The 27,233-nt window shown below is 32.9% G+C and overlaps 3 protein-coding genes across 24 annotated transcripts in view; 2 read left to right on the plus strand and 1 right to left on the minus strand.

Moving 5' to 3' along the window:
- The window catches only part of Pde1c (Phosphodiesterase 1c), a 305,826-nt gene that overhangs the window by 111,870 nt on the left and 166,723 nt on the right, over nt 1-27,233 (minus strand). The window lies entirely within an intron of this gene.
- Nucleotides 1,006-7,621, plus strand: LOC128669497 (maltase A1-like). The gene is made up of 10 exons (XM_053744388.2): nt 1,006-1,210; nt 2,383-2,562; nt 3,020-3,177; nt 3,857-3,982; nt 4,104-4,559; nt 4,650-4,757; nt 4,962-5,112; nt 6,107-6,302; nt 6,656-6,793; nt 7,455-7,621. The coding sequence occupies exons 1-10, from the start codon at nt 1,042-1,044 to the stop codon at nt 7,519-7,521; spliced, it is 1,749 nt and encodes a 582-aa protein (XP_053600363.1). The 5' UTR covers nt 1,006-1,041; the 3' UTR covers nt 7,522-7,621.
- Nucleotides 11,075-15,145, plus strand: LOC128669524 (maltase A1-like). 2 transcript variants are annotated; one of them, XM_053744426.1, is made up of 10 exons: nt 11,075-11,225; nt 11,923-12,080; nt 12,171-12,350; nt 12,436-12,593; nt 12,675-13,256; nt 13,426-13,533; nt 13,617-13,767; nt 13,889-14,084; nt 14,520-14,657; nt 15,043-15,145. In XM_053744426.1, exons 2-10 carry the CDS (start codon nt 11,930-11,932, stop codon nt 15,107-15,109), a joined length of 1,731 nt encoding a protein of 576 aa, XP_053600401.1. In that variant the 5' UTR covers nt 11,075-11,225; nt 11,923-11,929; the 3' UTR covers nt 15,110-15,145. The 2 variants fall into 2 exon arrangements, with proteins under 2 accessions (XP_053600401.1, XP_053600404.1); XM_053744429.2 differs by lacking the exon at nt 11,075-11,225 and having other exon boundaries at nt 11,906-12,080.

The following is a 27,233-nucleotide window of genomic DNA, read 5'->3' on the forward strand; positions in this document are numbered from 1 at the left end:
ATCCTAAAATTCCCACGGGAGCAAAGTCCCGGGGGGGTGGGGGGTGGTTGGGGGTTATCGTATCTATGATGGATATCTCATAACTTTTTGTCGTAAAATTCTATCATAATGTATCTATTTGTAAATCTAATTATCTAAAACAAATGTCAACTGTAATCAAGAGGAAATGCCTTATATGTATAGGAAAAAGGCCTTCAATTCCATTTAGCAATCCTGAAACGATTCATATTCATATTGCTATTAAAAATAACTTTATGGTACGAATTTAAGGTGAGAAGATCAGTTTAGGAAAACTTAAACTGGATTAGGTACATTAAGATATGATAGTACCGACCAATAAAAATTATCATGCAAGAATCAATCAGAACGGAATGTTACGAATCATTCGAGATAGTTTTATCTTCGATAGTAGTTCTTATAGAGCAGGGGCACGGTCGTGTAACCGCCAAGACTTGATATGAGAAATTAATGTTTTGTTATGTCCATTAATAATAATATGTCTTTATTCATGTTACTTAAATAAAATAGACTTATACAATAGAGCTAAATTAAGATTTAAAATAAAATAAAACAAAGGGTGCCTGAGCTAGGAAGAAAAATCATCCTGTGTTTCAGGCATTCCTCACGAGATGAGCCAACTTATATTATTGGTGTTATTAGTTGGTAAATAAATATTATCATTATTGAATATACAACAAAACAATGTTTATATAATATTTCAATGGCAGGAAGGAAGATCTACCTGGGTCGAAGCTGTCAGCTGATCACAGTCAAAAGTATATCAAGCTACGTAAATTCATAGAAAATTCGTCACTATTACCGACAATTATGACAAAAATTGACACGCTTATAATTAATATGGCTGTAAAAATATGTAGAAATAGCTTCTTATTTTTACAGTCACATCAATTTTTGCTATCTACCATTCAAAATGTCAAACTTGGCCCGATTTTACTTTTAATATTTTTAAGGATTAGATACGTATATAAATCGGTTTTATCACAGATAAAGACACAGTGGTGGTCTATAGCTTAAATCAAAATGAGGGTAGTGTACACTCTGCCTTTCATCCTAGCTCTGTGCTATGGAAATATAATAACCCGAAGAGATTCTGCCCACGAACAAGATTGGTGGGAATCTACCATTTTCTACCAAATCTACCCTAGATCTTTCGCCGACAGCAATGGAGATGGCATTGGTGACCTGAATGGTATGTAATGGCATTGTTTTATTATAGAAAAGGTTAAATTATATATTTTTTTTACAATTTTATACTCGAGTTGAGAAGTCAGTCCGAAAAGGGTGATGATATCATATTGATATAACATGCAGTTGATAATTTGTTTTTTAAATTTTATTTAAATTAAGCTAAGTATCTAATAAAGTTTAAGGTGAAAGCGTAAATATATTTGTTATTTATTTTTATTACCAAAAAAAATGTAAAAGCATACATTTAGCTTAAGTATGTTTTGTTCTCTCTGTCAATTTCAAACATTATAAAGTCTGAGAATGACAAAAAATACTTTAGCTTAATTTTTTTGTAGAGGGTAAGTGGGTCCATAGACCCCGTGCGAATCTGGGCTGGGTCGCTAGTGTATTATAATTTGATAAAATGAATCAATCTCTATTTCATAACAATATGATATGATCATATTAATTTGATGATACCGAACTTCATTATCATAATTAGTATGGACATTTATAATAGGCTTTTAAATTACACTGAAATCAGTGACCGATACGCAATGATATATTGTGATACACGGGATGAAGAATGTTTTCCCTCACAATATATTTAATTAATAAAAAAATACTATCTAAAATTACACATAAAAATGATAATACATAAATTTATATTTAAAAAATGGTATGCTTTCTGGTATGATAGGAACCAACACTGTTCAAATGAGTTTCTTTCGGCATTTCTTCTCAGCAGTGGTCGGCCGAAATGCTAGTAGCTTTAGTCAATAAAACATGACATTTAATTTGGAATATGACTTAAAAAAGTGCATGTGAAGTCCTAATTTCTGAATAAATGATTTGATTTTTATTTTACAAAAATCTACAAAAGGTGGACTTAACGCCATATGACATTCTCTACCAGTCAACCGTTAGACCAAACAAATATCGCTATATTTGATGGTTCTTTAAAGTGCATCTAAAAAGAACAAAATGTCATTTTAATACAGGTCTGCAAATTTTATAGCAAAAGTATTTTTGTTTCTCCAATAACTATATTTTTAGATAGGCACTAAAAAGATAGTTATAACGATAGAAAATATATCTTGAAACTTGTAGAATGAAAAGTAATTATTAGTAATATTGCTCACACGTACTGGCTGAGAATTAAAAAAAAAATACTAATCTCGTTCTACATTATAGGAATCACTTCAAAACTGGAATACATCAAGGATCTAGGTGTGGATGCCATCTGGCTGTCTCCCATGTTCCAGTCGCCGATGTATGACTTCGGGTACGACATATCCGATTTCTACGCTGTTCATGATGAATACGGCACAATGGAGGATTTTGACAACCTTTTAGAAAAGGCTAAGGAACTTGGTAAGATCATGGTCGATCTCTTACGTCAAATAAGTTTAATTAGCCATATCTACGACCCATTTACGAATAATTATAATGCTATTTCCATCTTTCTCTTCAATAGCAGAATTCACGTAATATATACTTTTTTAAGCAATTTTTAGAAATAATATATGTTTTGTGACTATTCTCAAAACACGACATCAAACAAAATATCTAAATCTTATAAAATGTTTTGAGTGCTGGCCAGTGTGTTTTCAAAAATTGATGAAATAAATAGACCAGAAAGAAACAATAAAAGAAATACGTTTATAAATTTTCGTATGTAATGTTTAGGTGCTGTTACAAGATCTTTATACGATATTTCAAAAATATATGTTCAAAGAATTTACCAGCGAAAGATTCTGTTTCACAGACATATATGCAATTTCTCATTTCAAATAAGTACGTGAAAAGAGTTTATTTTTTATCTCCGCAGATATAAAAGTGGTGCTCGATCTTGTACCTAATCACACATCAAACGAAAGCGTCTGGTTCCAAGAAGCTCTTAATGGGAACGAAAAGTATTACAATTACTTCATTTGGGAAGATGGTGTTATCGACGAGAATGGAAACAGGCAGCCACCTAATAATTGGGTAACATTTTAAAGCATTAGTTAATTTATGAAATTATTTTTTACCAGCAGAAATGGATGAAAGTGATTTCATCAATTTCTGCTGCTAAACAACAGTGCTTATTTTGTTTTGTTTCGGTTTGAAGGGAGAGTGGCAGTGTAATTACAGGGTGCTGTGGCAAAAGATTCTAGGCCACAAAGTAGGCAACACGTGTGACACGTGATTGATAGGCTGTAGTGACCATTTACCATCAAGTGGGCTGCATGTCTGTTTGACTGCTTGGTGGTATAAAAAAATATTCTTAGATAAGTTCAAGTATTTTTTGGAAACAGCATTATGCCTTTCAAGTTTTTGATCAGACATAATTATAGGACACTCATTCATATTTGAGTGAGAATCCTTTTGAATATTAATACATCGATATTGACAAAAAATACTATTTTGCTATAGAAGAAATTACATGAAGGGATAAACTTAAACTATTTATAACCTTTAGTCCAAGACCTTTACTCCGAGGAGATTTGTATTTAATTTTACAAAAAACTTTTTCGAGAAGGGATTTACGTAGGACAAACTTTCAAGATCATCTATTTATTAAAGTATAATACTGAGATTATGAAATTCATACTTTTGCATTAGTTGTAGTTTAAGGTTTTCTTCGCATATGTCGTATGTTTCTCTAGTACCTAATTTTCTACAGTTGAGCCAATTCCGAGGCAGCGCGTGGGAGTTCAGAGAAGAAGTAGGACAATACTACTTACATCAATTCGTCATTGGTCAACCAGATCTTAACTACCGCAATCCAGATGTTGTTCAAGAAATGAAAGTAAGTGCCCAAGATTATATCGTACAAGATCTTAATTTAAACTGGAACGAAAACCAATTTGACAGTTACTTTATTATGGAAAGATTTATTTCTTTTATAATACATAAAAAATCGATTTCAGGACATTATTCGTTTTTGGTTAGGCAAAGGAGTTGCTGGCTTCAGAGTGGATGCAGTCAATTGTTTGTTTGAAGTTGACAAAGAACTTTTTAACGGAGCGTATCCTGACGAACCTCCTTCAGGCAGAACTGATGTAGATGATGGTTCATATGATTCTTTAGACCACATTTACACGAAAGATCGTAATGAAACTTACTACATGGTGTACGAATGGAGAGATGTCTTTGAAGAATTCAAAGCACAAGATGGCTTGACCAGAGTTATGATGACTGAAGTTTACGCAAAAATTGAAGATGTAGTAAAGTACTATGGAGAAGGGGAGTTACTAGGAGCTCAAATGCCTTTTAATTTCGACTTGATAACTGATGTTGATGCATCATCATCTGCAGCTGACATCAAGAGAGCCATTGACAAATTCCTTACATACAAACCTGTCGATATGCCGGCTAACTGGGTGGTAAGTAAAACCAAAACTAAATATCCAAACACATTTTAGTTCTTTTTGTAATGTAAATGTAAAATACATTTTTGTTAACTGTTTTTGTAGGTTGGAAACCATGACCAGCCAAGAATGGCTACCAGATACGGATCTTCATTGGTTGATGGAATTAATATGATCGTTTTGTTATTACCAGGAGTAGCAGTAACTTATATGGTATGATCGTTTACTATGAATTGAAGATAAATATATTTTTTGTTTCACTTTTCCTTAATATCTTAGTATTTTTCAATAGTGTGTAGATCACAGATTTCGAGTTACTCTAGTATATAAATCTGTGGTAAGGATCCTGTATCTTTATTTCCTTCCATTTCATCGTTATCATTAATGTTTAACATAAATTTTATATTTTATCTCAAGGGTGAAGAAATTGGTATGGTCGATGGTTACGTCAGCTGGGAGGATACAGTTGACCCAGCAGGGTGTAATACAAACGATCCCATCAACTACGTCATTCCATCTAGGGATCCAGAACGCACGCCATTTCAATGGAATGCTGAGAAAAATGCTGGTAAATAGTTAACGAATACATACAATTTAACTCTAGTTTTTATCCATTTTGTTACAGTCTTGATCAAAACGCAATTGACATACGCAAAAGTTGTTAATGTGGCAAAAAATGAAATACAATCGAAAAGTATAATTCCATTTGTTTATTGCCATAACTAAAATAATCTGCCTATTGAAAACTTTGCTACAGAATGACAAAATTTATAGAAGTAAGAAGAAGAACTTAGGTAGTTCTCGAACAGATGAGATAATGTATCTAACATAAGATCGAGAATAATGTATCTAACATAAAATCACCAACCCAATAAAGCAACTTGAACCCTTCTCCATCATTGTTAATATATACATTCAAATTAAGATGGTATACATAACTTATTACGATAAGAGTCTCGATACTTCAATTCTAACATCAATTCTAATAAAATTGCACGATCAACAAATCCTTCACAGTTTATTTGAATCATTTCTTGGAATAGCTCAATTTTATTAGGCAAATTTTCATGGAATATACTTTTACGTCTTTGAGCAAGCAACCTGTGAATAATTTAAGAATCAATTTTACTAATAAGCACAATATTCTGCTAAATGTTCCTTTAAAGTTTTGCGACTCATGCGAGGTTTATAGAAGTGTTATTATGTTTATCATTCTCAGGTGAATTAGCAGTCGTTAGTAATTAAATGATTTCATCACTATTATTAATGTTTGTAGTGGTTTAAAGTTCAATTCGTCCCTTCCTGATCAAGTTATCTAAACAACAAAGTAACTAGGGAGAAAAATGCCTAAAATTCAAGAGCTTTGTCGATGCATAAAATTAAATGCTCTTAATAGCCTTAAGTGCCTAAAATGTAGTCTTGCTATATTGCCGTCAAGATAATGGACTTCTTCTCATTAAACTAGTTTTATATCCACAATCTTTGTTCTACTCAAAGTTTTGACTGGTAGTATTAACTATTCTAATATTTTGGAGTATAAACCTAATTTTTATTTTTAAAAGGATTTTCAACCGCTGACAAGACATGGCTGCCGGTAGCTGAGGGTTATGAAACTTTGAATGTGGAAGTGCAGAAACAAGCTGATAGATCTCACATCAAAGTATACAAAACATTGGTTGAGCTGCGACAAGACAAGGTTTTCCGATATGGTCGCTTCGAATCCCTGGCTTTGAACAAAGATGTATTTGCTTTCAGGAGGTAAAAATGTATTTATATATGTATAATTCTTTCTTTATAAAAAAATATTAAGCTAACGAGATTATTACATAGACTTGTAATAGAGTTTTGATTTCTGTTTAACCTAATTTTGACATATTAATATTTGATCATTTTCGTTAGATCTTTATAATGTATTATCTATATAATAAGTATTTAATACTTTGACTACTAGAATAAAAAATATTTATATTGGGAACAAATGTTAACTTTTCTTGTAATAGTTATAGAGGTTTTCTTTGAACAGCAAAGAGATTGATTTAAACTATTTGCTAAAAAAAAATCTTATTGGTGTTCATTTTAAGTTTTGAAGGGAAGTAATTTTATTTTTACAGATGGCACAATAATAACGCCTACATCGTGATCGTGAACATGAGAGACACGGAGTACACAATCGACTTGACATACTTCGAAGATGTCTCCAAAAATGTGAAGGTCGTCGTGCGTAGCATACATTCTCCCAAGGCAGAAGGGTGTGTTCACTATTTTGTCTATCTCTCTCTCTCATTCTCGCAAATTTCGCATTAAAGCCACGTCCAGCTGGTTTATTGGTGGAATGGATTTAGATTATTAACCGCCTATGAGAAGAATCCAGTTTAAAGCGCTTTCTCTTAAGGAATTTTACATTCTGCGCTGGAGATGATATACTGCTAATATTATAAAAGCGAAGTTTGTGATTTATGTTTGTTACTATTTCACGCAAATTTACTGGACTGATTGTTATAAAATTTGGTACACGGGTAGAATATAACCTGGTTACACTAGTTACTTTTTATCTCGAAACTTCCACGGGAGCGAAGCTCTGGGGCTCAGCAAGTATTCTATATTTTTCTTTTACTCTCAGACCTATATTTATCCCCATTTTTATCTCAGAGATATTATATTAACTTACTATTAACTGGGTTTATATATATGTATAAACCTTCGGAAATATTTATTTATATATTTCATCATCTCACTACTACCATTACAGTTGCAAACTATTGCGATAGTCAAAGTCTAACTATATGTCTAAATAACAGTTGCTGAAAAAAAACTACATCTAAATCCGTTGCGTAGTTTAAAAGAAGAAAGAACATTTTATTATTATTTTATTTGTACAACTGTTTTATTCCATGTGATTTTTTTTTGCAGAGACAAATTCAAAGCCAACGCTGTCCCTGTAGCTGGTTATGAAGGACTTGTCCTCAAATTACAATAAACGAAGTGTTTGTTAAATAATAATAACGTAATTGTAAATTAATAGTGTTTATATGTATTTATTAAATGATTATGAATAAATATACTCTGTATTTTATTGATTCAGTAATTTTATTATTAGATAGTTATACTCAAAAAATATTAGGAATATATTATAAAATAATATGATTAGATGATAGATGGCACTTTACTGCTATGCATTGTCTACCATAGTTTCTTCTCCAAGTGAGAAGGTTAAGGGTGCAAGATGGATAGAGAAATACGATACCTACATACAATATTATCCCTTAATACGTACAATAATTAAATACTTAAATAGTCTTAAATTGAACACAGATATAAATTCTTATATAAACCATTGCAACATCAACCCCGCATATTTCCTATTGCCTTTGCGAAAGCCGGAGATCCAGCGCAAAATTTAACCTTTTGAAAATTCATTCGTGATTTTCCTTCTGGCCGCCTGACTGACGTCAATTCCCCTTGAGAATACTATTGTTGCCTGTCAGCTGTTTAGGTTCTTTGTATGTATTGAGTTCGAGGCCATGTAGCCGCGAACCACGAGGTCGGGTTAAAAAATACCCTTAAAATTTTGAAGATTCGGGTGTGAATTTACAAATGGCCGCCTGCCTAACGTCAACTCTCTTTAAGAATGCTATTGTTTCATTAGAGCTGCTGCACTAGTTAAGTAACTATTGCTGTTTCTTTCTTTTTTTATTTATTATCTTGACACTTTTAAAGTCGAAGAAAGACAAAAATTATACTGTACTCGTCTTGTACGGATGTCTACTACACTCAAAAAGATAAAAATCCTCACAATGGAAAACTCATTAGTAAGGACTCATTAGTGTTCAATAACAGTACAATGAAATAATATTACCAATATTATTTAATAACATCGTTTTAATAAACATTTAATTCATTATAACAAGGATTTAATAATATTTATACTTATGTTATGAGATAATAACTGATGGAAATGTACAAAGTACTTAATGAAAATAATTTAATAATATTTAATGGACGGAGTAAATAATTATACGACCTACGTTGTCGTATTTAGTGTCCATTAAATAAAATAGTTATCATTTATCAATGTGCTCGTACATAGCATCGATAACGGAATCCATACCGAATAATAAATTGTTATTTTAATAAACATTCCATTAAAAATTTAGGAAAGTTGGTGTGGAAAAGAACATTCAAACGTGACGACGACGTGAATTGTGTAATGGGACTGGGATATATTGTATAGCTGGGTGGATCGCAGTGCGTTTCGACCGCTGCGCCCGCGCGGTCATTACAATCCGTCAATTTTCTTGAGGAAGGAATCATTTTCAAAATTAATCATTCACAAAATTGACATTACTACAGTACAGAGTAATTAATGTAAAATCATTTAATAAAACTCATTCTTGTCTATGTTAAAATTTGGAAAATTGCTCTGTAGATTTTCCAATTCCTGAGAGAAACACGTTTTTAACCGACAACAGAAGGAAGGGAGTTATAAATTTAACTGCATCTGTGCATCTGTATGTCTGTAAGTGTCATCATAGCAGCTAAACGGCTGAACCGATTTTGTCTAGCATATTTTCTATGTGAAAGATAATTTAGAGTTTTCTTAACTATGTTTTATGTTCTTAAATAAGTGTTCAGTCGTTTTATTTTATCAATCAATCAATCAATCAATCAATCAATCAATCAATCAATCAATCAATCAATCAATCAATCAATCAATCAATCAATCAATCAATCAATCAATCAATCAATCAATCAATCAATCAATCAATCAATCAATCAATCAATCAATCAATCAATCAATCAATCAATCAATCAATCAATCAATCAATCAATCAATCAATCAATCAATCAATCAATCAATCAATCAATCAATCAATCAATCAATCAATCAATCAATCAATCAATCAATCAATCAATCAATCAATCAATCAATCAATCAATCAATCAAAATCCTACATATCAAAACCATATAACATATATAATAAGGATGTCAATTTTGAGATAACCTACCTCGCCGTGAGTATAATCTGGCTTGTTTACTATCGCCCCTTAGTCGACGTGGAGATAATCTACGAGCCAAGGAAAATATAAATAAATATCATAATAATATATATAATAAAAAAATTGTTAATTATAAAAATAATAGGCAAACTTATGTAACTTTTGTCCTTTTGAAATCGCATGTAAAAGATACAGCGGTATATATAATCGAGTATGAAACCCTACTACTGATAGTTTTGTAAAATACCAAAAAAATGTGTCTTTTAGATTTATTTTTGATGCTTTTTATTTAACTTTGTGTAAGCTTTGTGGCTTAGTGCCTTATCGATACTTTCTAGTGTCATCAAATAAATATAGTTGTAGCTTATTCTATAGTCCTTTTTTTAACATTTCCTTGGACGACCTCGGTGGCGCAGTGAGAGGTCCCGGGTTCGAACCCCGGTGGGGTCATGATGGAAAATGAGCTTTTATTGATTGGCCCTTTTTTCGGATGTTCTTGGATGATGATGTATCTATATATGTATATGTTATAAAATATAGTATCGTTGAGTTAGTATCCCATAACACAAGTCTCGAACATACTTTGGGGCTAGCTAAATCTGTGGTCCTAATATTATTTATTTTTTTATATTTATTTATAATGTATATATTTATATATAATGCATAGGAGATATTAAAGTAAAATAATTATGGAGGGCTTTATGTGGTACTAATAGATGGCAAAACATTGCTTTTTTTTTAATTTTTGTCTGTCTGTATGTTTTTTGGCACGTCACCCAAAAACTATTACAGTTGTATAGCGGAAGGTCTGACTTAAAATCTGGTATAGGTTTTATCGCGTTACTGAGATATTGAGAATAATAAGTTATGAACGGACGCACGCAATAAACGCGGACGAAAGTCAGTTATTAATTAAGCCCTTATTGTCCTTTAGCTACATAAACTATAGTCTTTGCTCCTCTATAATATACAAAAAAGTTAAACCTACTAACACTGAATAAATGAAAAATAGGTATGTACGATGCAGACCTCTGTAGCCTAATGGTTATCACGCCGGACTGCCACACTGGTGGTCCGAGGTTCGATTGTCTTGAGATTGTCATGGAGTGGATATATATTATAAAATATAGTATCGTTAAATTAGTATCCCATAACACAAGAGTCGAACATACTTTGGGGCTAACTCAATCTGTGTGTATTTCAAAAGGTTTAAAAATGAAACCAAAATTTGGGATAAAATTAAAATATTTTAATGAGGTTTACAACTAATATGGAAGGTCACGTGTTTTTAGAATTAAAATAAGCGAACACTCATATTTTTTTAAATACGTGAGTCGGTTGTCATAGAAACCACGGCGTCAAAATTAACCACATTGAGTTTTGGCTCCTTTTTTGGTCCCAATAACCAAATGTTCTTGTCTTAATGCTATTCTAATGATGCAATGTAATATTACCTTTGCTATAAACGACCTCTTTTACTTTTCATACTTCAAAAACATGCAGATAAAAATAACAGGAGAGGTGAGAATCAACAGATATATTGTTACCACTTCATAAGTAATCCGTTTATCATACCTCCTTGCTAAACTATCAACTCTTTATCAAAGATTATACTTGTTATATAAACGAGATCGGTATTTTCATCTAATCATATCGTGATCGTGAGAGAAGAGCTGACACGGGGTGAGTGACTTGTTTATATAATTTTTATATTGGTTATATAGTTGGTTTTTACGCACAATAGCGCATGCACGGCAATACTTTTTCAATAAATAAATAAAAAAAATAAAAAATAATTTTAATTTACATAATAGTTTTTTTAATAATATAAGAGGTCTATTATTAAAATAAGTGCGATTATTTGTTTATTATTTTAAAAAAAGCTTAAAACATTTATCATCCGTTTCAATATTTAATTAGTCAGCAATATCGTTTAAAGTAAAGATTAAGATTAGATGAATTTACTCTACCGAGAACCTTTTTGACCTTTGGTTTGACCTTTATAAAGTTGGGCGGTGTAACTTGATCGAGGTATTGTAATAGTTAATAGGTTTTGTGGGTAATATCATTATGTACCTAGGATGAAAGTTTAGAAGTGGGGATAAACAATAGGAGATGTTGGTAGCTTATATGAAGGGTTTAAGTTAAATGGATTAGATCTAAACATTGTATAAAATAAACAGGTTATAAGTAATTTTTGTCCCTACTGATATTATATTTATTTTAATAACAGTTTCGGTTTTATATATTATCGTAGCGTCATCTCAATATTTTTATTCCTACTTCTGAGCAAAATCGTCTAGGTGTATAGTCGACAATTTATTAAAATCGTTATTTAATTAGATGAGTATTTTCTTATCCAGCCATATGCTCTATTCAGGATCAAAATGAGAATCCTCCTGGTTTTATCTCTGCTTGTTGTGGCGCAAGTTTATTGTCAAGAACGAGAGCTAGACTGGTGGGAAACAACAATTTTCTACCAAATCTATCCGAGGTCTTTTAAGGACAGTGATGGAGACGGCATCGGAGACTTGAATGGTATTTTTCTTAACTATATTATTATGAAATTCTGTCTTCGTTTTATCAGCAAATATATATTGATACTAAGTTACCTTTATTCTATTCTAGGAATAACCGAAAATTTGGAATACCTCAAGGAGTTGGGCGTTGGAGCAACTTGGTTATCACCCATTTTCAAATCTCCGATGTATGATTTTGGTTACGATATATCAGATTTTTATGATATCCAGGAAGAGTATGGCACAATGGAAGATTTTGATAGACTTATTGCCAAAGCAAATGAATTAGGTAGGTATATATTTGTTACACTGTTATAACTTTCAATAATAGATAAAGACCCTAGATTGTTAACGACAAATTGCGAATATTTCAGATATCAAAATTATTCTTGATTTTGTGCCCAATCACGGTAGCAATGAAAGCGTGTGGTTTGAAGAAGCACTAAGAGGTCATGAAAAATATTACGATTACTTTGTCTGGGAAGATGGAGTAGTTGGTGAAAATGGTGAATTAGGACCTCCTAACAACTGGGTAAGAATAGCATCATAAATAAAAGTTGCATAATATTTATTATCATTGTATTGATGTTGCTCATCATTATTATTTTTATAGAACAGTGTGTTCCGTAAGAGTGCTTGGGAATACAGAGAAGAAGTCGGCAAATACTATCTACATCAATTTGTCATTGGCCAACCAGATCTCAACTACCGTAACCCTGAAGTGGTAGAAGAGATGAAGAACGTTGTACGTTTCTGGCTCGACAAAGGAGTTGCAGGATTTAGGGTTGACGCTATTGCTCATTTGTTTGAAGTAGATAAAGCACTGTATGGTGGTAAATATCCAGATGAGCCTCGTTCGGGTAACAGAAATGCTAATCCTCTGGACTACGATTACTACGACCACATTTATACTAAAGATCAAGACGAGACATTTGATATGGTTTATCAATGGAGGGAAGTGCTGGATGAGTATAAGGCAAGAGATGGAGTTAGCAGAGTCATGATGACTGAGGCTTATTCTAGTCCACAGCTGACTATGAGATATTTTGGAGAAGGTGATAGAGAAGGCGTACAGATGCCATTCAACTTTGTCCTTATTTCCGATGTAAATGGTGGGTCATCTGCTGCTGAAATTAAATATGCTCTCGACAAATTTTTGACATTCAAACCTGTTGATAAGTTTTCAAACTGGGTGGTAAGTAAAGCGGTGTATCGTTAGTATGATTCTTTAAAAAAAATCATAATATAATTGTATATCCTAAAATAGTCTGTTTCAATGATAATATTATAATATCTAATACCCACGTGAATATTGTAAATAAATTTAGGTAACCTAATTTTGATACATTATATTTTTCAAACAGGCTGGAAATCATGACAACAGCAGGGTCGCTTCCAGATTCAGTCCAGAATTAGTAGACGGTATCAACATGATTGTTCTTCTTCTCCCTGGTATAGCTGTCACATACATGGTAAATTATATCCATATCATTAGCAACTAAACATGAAATGAACGCGAATAGATCAAATCAATTTTATTGTTTAATTTTGTCAGGGTGAAGAAATCGGAATGGTCGATGGTTACGTGAGCTGGGAAGACACTGTCGACCCAAGCGGCTGTAATACTGATGATCCTATCAATTACTGGACTAAATCCAGAGACCCTGAACGAACTCCATTCCAATGGAATGCTGACAAGAATGCGGGTAAATAACAGTATTAATTATTTAAGGAAAAATACAACACTTAAATACAACACATACTTTACATTTTCGTTACAAGGCGGTATAGATAGAAATAATAATTTAAACTTTGTTTTTATATAAGGTTTCTCAACTGGGGACAAGACATGGCTACCTGTAGCAGAGGGTTATGAGAACCTCAATGTAGAAGTGCAGAAGGTCGTGAAAAGATCTCACCTTAACGTTTACAAAGCTCTTGTCCAATTAAGAGCAGAAAATACTTTCAGATATGGCAGATTCGAATCTGTAGCCCTCAACAACGATATCTTTGCTTTTAGAAGGTAAGTGTTTCCATTGCTGTTTTCAACTTTATCAAACAATTCAATTTGTATGAAGAAATGTTAAGGACATATCCAAAGATAAAATAATATTTACTATATTACTTAAATTGTTATTTTTTTGTAATATCATTTGGCTAGATACATTTCAGATAAAACTTATCTGAAATATCATGTAACTTCCAGATATAGATATCTTGTCAAAAAGTTTGATATCGAGCTAAACTTGACCAGACTATTTAGAACTCTAAAATATATTAAAGGAAAAGATGAAAATAAAACCAAAAAATCGCATGGTCAATCCATGGGTCGTTCTGTTTTAGAAGTTTGTTTTTTTTTATTGTTCTATTTTTAAACTATACAATAAAATAGCATTAGTCAGCATCATATTTAAATCTTTAAAATTATGTTGAACACAATCAGTATTTAATTTTTCAGATGGTACAACGGAGAAACTTATATCGTGGTCATCAACTTTAGGAATGTCCCATACACGGTTGACTTAACCTATTTTGAAAACGTTATTGGTCGATTGGAAGTCGTATTAAGTAGTGTCCAATCTCCCAAAGAAGCTGGGTAATTAACTTGCTTTCTTATTTTACATAATCTGTCCGCTTTCTTTCTGGTCTTTCTTATTTATCTCTCTTTCTTTTTTTTCTTCTTCTCTATAGTTGTCTGATTATATTGGCACATCCTTCCTAATGGCATCAAGCCACTTACCTACTTTTATTTGTTTTACATAATATATTTAATATCCCTTACAATCATTTAAATGAATTTATTTTAAACTAGCGGTTCGTCCGGGCTCGCTCGGGTATTACCATAATAAATTAAACACCTAATCCTTCCTAGATTCACACCATCACTGGTGATAGACGTGATAGACTTTTTTTTTTAATATATAAGGATGGCGTAATATAAAACAAAATGAGTTAACATAATTATGCTTTGATTATTTCAGATCCAATGTGGAAGCGTCAGCAGTAGATATAGTGGAGAGCGAAGCTCTAGTATTGAAAGTTTTGTAACAAGCGGACCAAATGTCAATAATTTATTTATCCAAATCTGTGTTTTATTATTTAATATTGTCCAAAAAAAAACTTCAAGACACACTCCGAAAAAAAAACATGACTGCTATTTTTTATTTTCCAATAAAATCCTCAGAAATTCGAATGCCATTATTCCGATTTCAATTTGAGCGATGAAAATTAGGAATTTTCCATATTCTTTGATAATGGAACCTAAATGAAAGCTACGCTTTTCAATTTTATGTTACCAAACTTAAACCCTTATTATTATCAAGATATCTTACGACATACACGGGAGGATTTTGATTGGTCCTTTAGGGCGGAACCACATGCCATGGACTATGGATTATTAAGACTGTATATTTCACTGTCAGGAGTAAATCCAAATAATGCAGACTTCTCATCGTTTGAATCTTACCCTCTGCGTGTCTTATGCATAATTTATATAGGCAAATGAGCCCTTAGATAGTGAATTTTCAAGTACCCTCAAAATTCCTTGTCGGTATACCGAGGTCACGTCTCTACGAGGCGCAGTCAATACTAATATTATATTATAAATGCGTAAATCTATATGTCTTTCTGTCTGTCTGTCTGTTCCGCTTACACGGCTAAGCCGCTGGACCGATTTCGATGAAATTTAGTATGCTTACAGTTAAAGACTCCCGTTTAAATAAAGGATTTTTCAAAAGTCAAAAGTACTTGGGGTGGATTGTGGACTAAAATTGTGTATGAAAATCTTGCTTGTTCCGCTTTCGCAGAGATATTGACGCGGGCGAAGCCGCGGCTAAAGGATAGTTCTATACTTTATTTCTGATATTAATCATTATTAATATCAAACTACTCCATTGAGTAGATTGCCATTGCCTATGTTATTTCAGATATAGCTGACATTTTTTTAACTGACATGGTTTATACACGTAAAGCTGCAAAATTAGATGACGAAGCAATGGGGCTGGGCCCTCATCATCATCATACCGGGTGTGTTCTTGCTAACACTGGATCAGATTTTATTCAAGTCGCCTAAAGGCATCTGACATGAATTTACGACCGGTAGTCTAGTCTAGTAGGTAGGTAGTTTGGCAGGTAGTCGCATACACACTAAACTGTCCACAAATGTGCAGGTTTCCTCACAAAGTTTTCCTTCACCGGAAGCTAGTGGTGGTCTATGAAAACTACTAAATATGATTCAGATTGGTATACAAGCTCATATGGCACGAGTAAGATACGAACCTGAGACCTTTCGATCCACAGGCAGGCGTAATAACCATTACACCACCACCTTAAGTTAGGGTTGGACCCTAACTTAACATGTGGTAGACTGTACATTAATAAAATGATAAATATATATTTATCATTTTATTATCATTGCTTCAATCGTTTGAATCTGAAAATAGTATCACGTGTAGTAATGCATGAACAAGTTTAGACTAATTAAAAAAACCCCGACTTTTAATATTCATATCACTAAAACTGAACCGATTTTCATGAAACATAGCTAAGAACACTCGTGATAAAATTATCTATGACACAAAAAAAAAACTAAACGAAAATCGGTTCATCCGTTTGAGAGATATATAGAGACGGACACGTAAAACTTATAACACCCCGCTTTATGCGTCGGGGGTTAAAAAAGGAATGTATATTCTTTTGAAACAATGCAGTCTTGACTGAGAGCTAGTTTTTGAGAGGTATTTGTTTTACGGAGAGCCCTTTCTGGCTTTGTTACGACTTTAATAAAAATAGAGTTATAATTTAGGTAAGTTACATTAATTTGAACATGTACAGTCAACAGCATATCAAGTTACCCTGCATGAACCTCTATGGCGCGGTAATACCGGTGAGTTTGCTCTATAGTACTTTAAAAGAAAATTATAAATTAAAGGTATTGGTGAATCGAAGATATTGATGACAATAATGAGTAAGGGAAGTGACCAATTAAGGAAAATGACGAATTCATTAAAATGGCGGTATTAAAAATATCAATGACTACATGTTGCCCAGACCTTCGCTCCCGTGGGAATTTTGTGATAAAATATAGCCTATAGCAATCTCTGATAATGTAACTTTCTAATGGTGAAAGAATTTTTGAAATCGGTTCGGTAGTTTCAGATATTATCAGCCTCAGACATACAAACACGAAAAACGACACACTTGCTTGAATTGATAATTACATATTCAGCTTTATTATCGCACTCCAGTAGCGTCACGCGCTATAAAACATTACCTATCTAAATAAATCGAAGCTATAAACAAAATCTCTGTCGATAATTGTTAGTAGGTACCTAAACCCATAAATATAATTGTGAAACCATAAAAATCGTCAAGTACCTTAACACAACATGAAAACCGAGCTATATTGGCACCCAAAGATTACCGACACGAAGTAGACTTTACTATGTGTGAACTTCTACGTTGGTCTTACTCGGAAACTTTCAGAGGGATTAGAAACTATACTCAAGTTCCCTTATCTACTAATGAAGCGTACTAGTTGGACATTCTCCTCAACGTGATTCGCTTGAAAATTAGCTGTTTTAACATAATTTTCTTCCTTGTGGGTTACCTGGACAGACAGACAGTGACGCAATCACAAATCTATTTACACCTAAATTTTTGGTACTAAAAATTGTACTGTCACTTGTTTCTGCACGCGGTTCTGCCCACGTGGATTTCCTATGGGGACAGTTCGGTTCCCCGAGATGGACTACGTCATCATCATATAGGCCCTTTCCGTCCACGCCAATCATCTCCGGATCATAATTATTGAGTTGTTGCCAACATTTACTTTAGGTACATCGTCGACCCATACAGCTGCCAGAGTGCCCATTTATGAGGTACCATTTAGTTTCCTTCTAGACAGGTGCCCCGCTAAATTTAATTATGTAGGTAGGAACTTTATTTTTGGTTAGTTATGCTCTTAAACATAAAGTGAATAATTTTTAAGACTTACTTCAATAGATGCATAGCATGAGATGATGATGCTTACCTGTAATCGTGAAAATAAAACAAAGATCAATAAGTTAAAGTGATTTTAATACCTACTATTCTAACACAATATTTTTCACTTATCGTCACAATTGCCAACTAATTAATAGGTTTCTTAATCTTATATTTATCTAAAAAGTTAATTATACTGTACTAGCTTTTGCACGCGGCTTCGCCCGCGTAAATTTCCCACGGGAACATTTATACCATATATCCTTCTTCGTAGATGCGGTGGTGGTGTAATGGTTAAGACGCCCGCTTATGGATCGAAACGTCCCAGGTTCGAATCCTACTCGTGTCACATGAGTTTGTATACCAATCTAACTCATGTATAGTAGTTTTCATCGACCGCCACTTGCTTCCGGTGAAGAAAAACATCGTGAGGAAACCTGCACACTGGTTGATTCTTATTAACTTGTGTGTGAAATGGAGAAGGCAATGCCAAACCACTCCATTAATAATGCCAAGAAAGTTGTTGTGTGTGTTTCATTCCACGTAATAACCACGACCCTCAGCCATGAGGAATACGACTATGATCCTTCTTCGTAGGTACTTCAAACTACATGTATGCAAAATTTCATATATATATTTTATGCAGATAGATCATGAAGCGGCGGTAATAAACAAACATACTTCCGTATTTATGATATTAGTTAGGATTAAGATTTATAATTATTTAAGTACTCGGTCTGACTTGATTGCCATCAAGTCAGACCGAGTACTTAAATAATTTGCTTCTGATGAAGCCATCGAAGTGTCTCGATCCTGGCAAGAAAGTATTTAATATCTAACTAAATAGAGCCTTTGTCGATTTGCCATCGACAGACGAAGAAGTAAATTTATATCAGATAGTGTAATAGCGAAAGGAGTCGTGGAGGAAAAGCGAGTATTATTTAGAAATAATGATATTATGAACTTATACGATAATAGTAAGTACAGAGTGGCGTCACTATTTTGATGAACAAAAGTCGAATTTTTCATGTAGGTATAAATAAAATTTATCAAAGTGACATTCAATTATCGTGTTTGCTCATTTATATGATGTTACAATTTTGTTTGTAGTGCGAAATATAAGAATCAACAATAGGGGAAATCTGATTTATATCGGTAGGAACCGGTGCTCTTTCAATATTACCGTAGATACACAAGTCAGATTTAAATTTAGCGACTCAGACATATGGTTACTTTGGCACACCTTATACTTAGAATACCTCATCGTACATCTTTTTAATCATAATTTCAATAAATATTTTAAAAAATAGCATTAAAAAACTCACTTAAACTATTTTCTAATTCCATTTTCCATTTGAACTGCACATATACGTCCACACTCTATCAGTAGCCACCAGACTGGGTTCACCATTCACATAGCCTTGCCGCTTGATATATCGTTCACACACTAATTGGTGTGTATGTATGCGATTGCGTAACCCCAAAACATTATTTAAATAGTTAGATTCGTGTTCACTGATTAAATGATACAGATCTAAGGTGTGGAGTTAAGTGTTTTAACAATTTCACAATCTTTGACATCAATGCCATGTTAGATTACAACAAGCGCTGTTATTAATTTATTCGGCTAGAGAGATACTCTTGCCGAATAGATTAATGTTTTCATTAACACTTAGGTACAGTCAACATCACATCAACCTACACAAATTCAATGCATCTCGCCGCTATTACCGCGATATAGAGTTTGGTGCAGGGTAACTTGATGTGTTACATGTATACACTTGCAAGTATAAGTTTAGCGTTCTCTGTGCTCATAAAATTAAGGTGAAAAGTATTCATGTTTTTCAAATAAAAGTAATTATGGTTGCTGATAAGTGGTTTATAGATATTTTTTATGATTATTCAAAGGGTAAAAATATTACTAGAAGCAAAAGTAACAAAATTACTGTAATAACGATAATATTTTAAAAGATGAATGACAAAATTAAAATCACATATTTTTGGAGTGGGCCAACGCTCCATACTAAATGATACTCTAACGTGACGTCACAACCTTAACGAAAAAAGCTATGTTTGTTCTACAGCTAAGTACCTTATTTATTGTGTTTATGCTGATGATAAAAATTGTTTCAAAACTTTTGTATTTCACGATGGTTGAGGACAATTTTATTATTTTTTGAAATAGACTTTCCAACCAATTTTAAATGTTCGCATAATGCGGTCAGTCTGTGTAGAAAGTGCGGACAACAGTAAAATTTATACTTTAATGTAATTTACAGATACATTTGTTTCAATACCTAGATACATCTATGAATTGCAAAAAACACTCAATACTGAATGATGAACACTAAAATTTAGTGTTCATCATTCAGTATTTAGTGTTTGTTTGTAATGTTGTCTAATTTCATTATAATTTTCACTAATGCCTAGATACACAATCACAAATACTTATTAAAAGAATTTATGTATCCAATACTAACTTGAGAACTTTAGGTTTCAGTTTTGTCTGGCCTTGATTTGTAAGTCAATGGGGACTATCACAAAACTACTAATGGACGATCATGTCTGTTGACGTGAACAACAATTGAACTTCTATTACGTTTGGCCAACTGTCCATGGAAGTAACTTTGTTCTGAGTCAGGACTTGTGTCTATCTCGAGAAAAGAAAATTATAATTGACTAGCTTCGGCTTCTCGCGCGACTTTCTCATGGTAACATTTATATGTCCGGAATGAAAAGTATATTAATACTTCTATACTATTATTATAAACAGTTAAGCGATTGTGAGTTGGTATGTTTGAGGCGGGTAATCTCGGTAACTACCGAACTGATTTCAAAAATTATTTCATCTCAAAATTTCCACGGGAGCAAAGCCCCGGGCAACATCTAGTTAGTTATAAAATTACATCGAATTTACGCATTTACACCAACACAGTCTATGATCCATTGTACAGTCAGCTTGTTGCAAATCCATCGCTATTAAAGTCGAACAGAAGTGAGGAACTTAAAACGAAATAGACTGTAGACACAACAATATAGTAATACCAACCAGGCCTTGCTAAATGTATTGTGGTATTGTCGTCCCACGAGTATTGAGAAATTACTTTTTGATTTATTGATTGGGTATGCCACTGCTGACTATTGTGACTGATAATTACTTTTTACAAGCTGTTAGTTAATCTACCCTGTTAGTGTGTTAGTTTGTGTGTAATCTTGCAAGTTAAATTCTCACTGCAATTAAATTCTCCTACAGATTTGATATTTTTCACATGGTTTCCATTCTATGATCTGATAGTGCAGCCAGGATGGGCTCCAAATGAAGGAACTCTTCAGCTAAATACTGCACGGACATGATTTTATTGTTACGCGTTGAATATAAATGCAACAAGATCCGGCGATAATAAAAACTTGTGTCAAAAATGACTTATTGTTTTTGCCTTCGACCACATCATTATAGTTTATTAGGTACTACAGAGACCAATATAGAAAGTGATTATTTTAAAGCATTTTATTAAAGTATTTGACATGGAATTGTTTTCCAGAAAATTCTACTGTACGTGCACTGCGTCTAATCGACCCAATTTTTCACTCATTATAACTCATATAGATTAAAAACACAATCGCATTCTAATGTGAATCTGTCCAAATCCATAACACATCGTATTAATTATTATCATTATACTTTTATTGACACATTGTTTGTATAACATTAGATGTCTAAAATAGTTTATAAGCAAACAAATAGGTCTTTATCGATAATTTTGTCATCACAAAACCGGTTCGGCCAGTAGCGATTACTACGATTTATCGTGGCCGATAGAAGATGAATGTTCTGTCGAGTAAGTCATCGAATCATTTAAAAAATATATAGATAATGTACCATGTGGTCGATGCTAAATTGTAAGCTCCGATCTACAAACCAGTATTCCATAATATGAAGTGTTAAGGGTCAACTTTGACGTTAACTTTAATATGCGCAGAAAAAGATAGAGTAGGTACGCTATTTTTGTCTAAACGTCAGCGGAGCGCCGGTTAAAGTCAACGACAAATTAGACGGTGCACCTCACATCACCCTTACAGTTTTCTCAGTCGAAAATTACACTATTTTAGCAGAAATACTGATTTTTGAGCAGAATACGAACATTTGACAGATTCAACACATTTGGCTGATTAAGAAGATAAAGATCACATAATTACTTGCTTAAAACGTAATAAATCGTTTACGGTTTTGATCGACATAACTTCTACTCTCCATATCTAGTTACCTCTGTTCTACTTCTGTACATTTTGTATGTTAATACATTATTAATAATTTACAAATATTTATTTATATTTATTAATACAGTGTTACCATCAAAAAAATCCAATCATTATTGCCATAGATAGACCATCCCACAGAAGATAACATTTATTTATTCAAAGTTTATTTATCAAGATGTCACTAAGGGCGGATTTTATGCTAAAAACTCTCTACCAAGTTCTTCCCGCTTTCAATTCGATTTTTACAATTAAATTTTCGATTCCAAAATTTTTTCATCTTATTATTATTTTCGAAAATAAGTTAAAAAGCATGTGTGACATGTATAACAAATCCATTTAAATAGATGCTTGAGTAAAAAATAATTTCTTGCTTGTAACAGTGGGGTATGTTGATTAGTTAAGAGTTAAGAGTACTTAATAATCTCTAATGAAAATACTGTACGTCGACGTAATACGTAAAGAGTTTAATTAATTCAGTCGAACTGGCATGTCTCGTTAGCTCAGTGGTTAAGAGAGCACTGTCCCGGATAGACAGGGGTACGGGTTCATTTCCCGCTCGATTACAGATTTTTTTCGTCTCATTATTGTTTTCAACTCTCTACCAGTCTACATTCGGGAAAACCTGAAAGATACGTGATGGCGATAATACCTATATCATTAACATCAACAGACCTTATTTCCAATGTTTCTATTGTTAATACAGAAGGCCTAAGTTTTTATAAAATCGATGGAACAGTTGCGGTATGGTCACAAAGCTCGGTTCACAATAAACTCTCTGGAAACACACGTAGCCGTTGCAAATTGTCAATCTAGCGCGGTCGAGCACAACTGGATGGCAGATCAGGGATGTAAAGAGATATGCAATGTAATAACTTCTTCATTGATTTTTCCGGTCCGGTCTTATTGTAAGTAACATTTTGCACAAATGAGCCCTGGAAGGGCGTTGCAATTTAATTATCGTTATATAATATTAAATATTAAATTATCATTACTATTAAAGCATTATATTATAGTGAATTAATTCATATAATAAAAAAATACAAATAATAAAAAAAAAAACAAAATTCTAAATGATATAAAAATTACAATAATTGACTTTCAGTTAAGTATCAACTTTCCGTTAACCTTGCTTGGGATAACTTTTATTTCTCATCAGCTGCAAAGGATGAGTAGATTTTTATCTACTCAACCAATATTCATGAAATTTTTTAACGTAAAGAATATTTTTTCATGAATATTGGTTGAGTAGATTTTTATCTACTCAACCAATATTCATGAAATTTTTTAACGTAAAGAAGTAACAAACGAATTTACTATCGCATTTATATTAATAGTTGGAATTAGTTAGGATTCTCTTTTACTACTGAGCCTTCTCCATTCTTGGCTGTGATGCCACGAATCTGTTCCCATTGTGATATTTTATAATATCCAATGCATTTAATTTTATGAACTGTTGCCATTTTAAAATTAAATAAATAAAAACATCTGTGAATTCTTATGTTTTCCGAATACATTTCGAGTTTTACCGGGATTAAATTATATCACTTTCAGTATTGCATTCGCTAAAAGCACCGGGTTCCGAGGTGTAATTAAACTAATTACAGTCGTGGAAGTCTGTAATTAAATTTGAGAGTTCTCCCATAAAAATAATTTGGATGCCATTTTGTACATGCTCTCTGTGAGGTCTCCTTAACTTAATTAAATGTTGGAAGCAAAATATGTAATTTGACTAGCTTTGTGTGGGTTCATTATTACTATTATTTTATTATGACCACAAGTATGGTAATACGATTAAAAGTTAATAAAATAATTGCCATTTGACTCTTTCTCTTTCACCATGCTTGATTGCTTTCTGATTGCTTTCTTGATGGGGCTGTAAAGCCGCGAAGTCAGAGAACAGTGTAAAAAAACAAACTTTAATAATGATCTGTTGTCATTTTACAACAAAATGTCAAGGTGGTTTGCCACCTAGAGACAACTATGTGTCCCTTAGTCGCCTGGTACGACATCCGTGGGAGGATATGGAATGGTCCTATTCTAGATACGGGATCAACACGCTTCAATCCTATTGCCGTTGAACAGTTATCATTGAACAGCTCACCAAACTCTGTCGGTTTTCCTTGCGTTAATTTATTAAAATATCTCACACAAACTACGCATCCTTTGTGCATTCGCGTCGTTTTGAGATGTAGCTAAAAGGTCCTATTTACATGCAATACATTTACTATTTCACAGAAAATTAAGCTACGAGTTTCAGTTGGAATATACACATGATTTGGTCTAATAAATACACGTAAAGACACGTTATTTTCATGTGACGAAACAGCGATTTCCTGGCCAATAATAATTAAAATCAGTCGAACCGACCAAACTGGATTTGAATGGGACAAGATAAGCTTATCAATATTAAAAGTATTACTTTTGCATACAATGCCGAGTAACATATGTCTGACATAATTAGGTATCGCTACCATTGTGTTGACACGCGATAGAGCATTACAAATCTGAGCGAGTGACAGATTGATAGATGAAAGTATATCATCTAAAATGTAGTGTCGTTGAGTTAGAATGTCATAACACTTTTTTTTTAAGTTGAATTTTACCAATTGAACTCACGTGTGGTTCATAGAGAAGAATCTACTTTTTTGTTGTTTTGTAGACTAAAGAATGTACCCAGAAAATATTTTGCATCCCTAATGGGAATATGGTACGTAGAAATTAATAAAAACAATGATAAGGATAAATTGAAGTTTTTAATTATATGTAAAATTACATTTGGCGCTCCATCAGGCACTGAATAAAAAAATATTAATATATTGGTTCAGTAGTCTCCTTGTCTGACAAATAGGGATGCCGACAATTGTGTGAAGTGGATATGAAAATGTATGAAAGCGAACCCTGGGTTTCAACGCTCAGTTACTGCGAAAGAAATCGAAAAAAACATTCAGATAAAAGAGAAAGAATATTTTCTTGTTTTCTATCCGTCTTTCTTTGTCTTTCAAATCTACTACCTGTCTACGATCATTAAGATAAAGCTAATTAATTACAATTTATAGTTTCCTACACTGTTGAAAATACGTACTTAATTATAGTATGTATTTCAATAATTTAAGAACAAAATAATGTCCTAAACGTCCTTTATGCATCCTTAAGGCAGCCCAGGACCAAAGATCAACATAGTTGTCCAAAGTTCACAATATACGTGCGTTGTTTCGCCGAAACTTAATTAATCTATCAGTAGAAAGTTACGATGTGACTATAGAATGAACCTTTTCCTTTTCAAACACTTTATTTACATTCTTTGAAATATTAACTTACATGAAAGAAACAATAAAAACTAGCGGATACATAGCCTTAGTGAATGATAAGAAACAACAGCATTCCCAAAGATTATTGGCAGACGGACGGTTGTAAAATTATAGCCGAATCTGAATTCACGTGTATAAATTTTCATCTTTGTAGAATGAGTAGTAAGGCCCCATGGATGCCACCAAATCATTAATTAAGTGCTTAAAGTTGAAGGCCTCAAGATAACTACTGATGGTATTATGAGCAAGCTGTGTCTACATAGTAAATGACAGCCACGACGTGAGAATCTGTTTGCTTACTCATCCATTGATGTTCCAAAAATAAAATGACACCACACAACATGCTACAGATAAGACAATGTACATAGACTTAAGAATTTCATACGAGTTTGAATTCGGATAGAAATTATTTTATTATTTTTTTTAGTTTTATGATTTGGCCAGTATGTAACGTAAGACTTCTTTATATAAAATAGTTTGATAACTTTAGGGTGCTATTTTTCAGATGTTTTTGTTTAAAATCTTTTAAAATTAGAAGGTGGGTAACGGAATTTCTAAGATCTTCGTTATTTCGATGTCTGTAACCATGTCATTTCATGTAAAGATACTGACAGGGCCCTAACAAACCTCATTATTTGTGTCAGCATTAGTGATAATATTTGCAATACAATCCATGCCAGTATTAAAAATGTGAAAGTGTGTTCATGTCGAAATGGAACAATGAACTTATGTGATTTTTTGTATGGGTGGAGTGTAAATAGGTCTCTTTGGCTGCAATGTTTCATATTAATTCGTTTTGATCGATAAATAAGTAATATATAAGGGCAAATCGCATAGATTAGCCTCGAGGTAAGTTCGAGACTTGTGTTATGGGATACTAACTCTATTCTATAAGTATAATATCGCTACATAGTATAAAACAAAGTCGCTTCCCGCTGTCTGTCTCTTTGATCTTTAGAACTACCTACGCAGCGGATTTTGATGCGGCTTTTCCTGAGGATGATTTTAGTGTAAATAGATTATGGTTTTATTCGAGCGAAGCCGGGACGGGCCGCTAGTACAGATATATAGATAAACATTTAAAACTCAAATCAATCAAATTCAAATTCAAATCATTTATTCAGAAATTAGACCTTCACAGGCACTTTTTCTCGTCAATTTTTATATTTATAGTTATTTCTCACAAGCTATAAACTACTGGCATTTCGGAACGACCACTGCTGAGAAGAAATGCCGAAAGAAACTCATTTGTACAGTGTTGGTCTGGCATGATAGGGAATCATGATATGATAATATATAAAAGTACATAATGTACATAGTCAAAAGGTATATCAAAACAGGTTATGATTGTGATCCGAGTGCTGATTATAATATATAGATAGATCTGAAAAAGATCATTAATTATCCGTCTTGACCTGACCAGGAACAAGTCCTGCATGAACCGTCGTCTAAGTCGCCGATGTATAAAACCTATCAAACTACGTCTGAATAATATAAATATCTAATAATGCTTTCAGTATAAATGCAGAATACGTCACAGTGTATGTAATGTTTTAAAAATACTTCTTAGTAGAACAAAATTAATCATAAAAAAATACTGTGATTAATTTATGCATGTGCCA

The sequence above is a fragment of the Plodia interpunctella genome, chromosome 1 (assembly GCF_027563975.2).
Source record: "Plodia interpunctella isolate USDA-ARS_2022_Savannah chromosome 1, ilPloInte3.2, whole genome shotgun sequence".
Classification (NCBI taxonomy): domain Eukaryota; kingdom Metazoa; phylum Arthropoda; class Insecta; order Lepidoptera; family Pyralidae; genus Plodia; species Plodia interpunctella.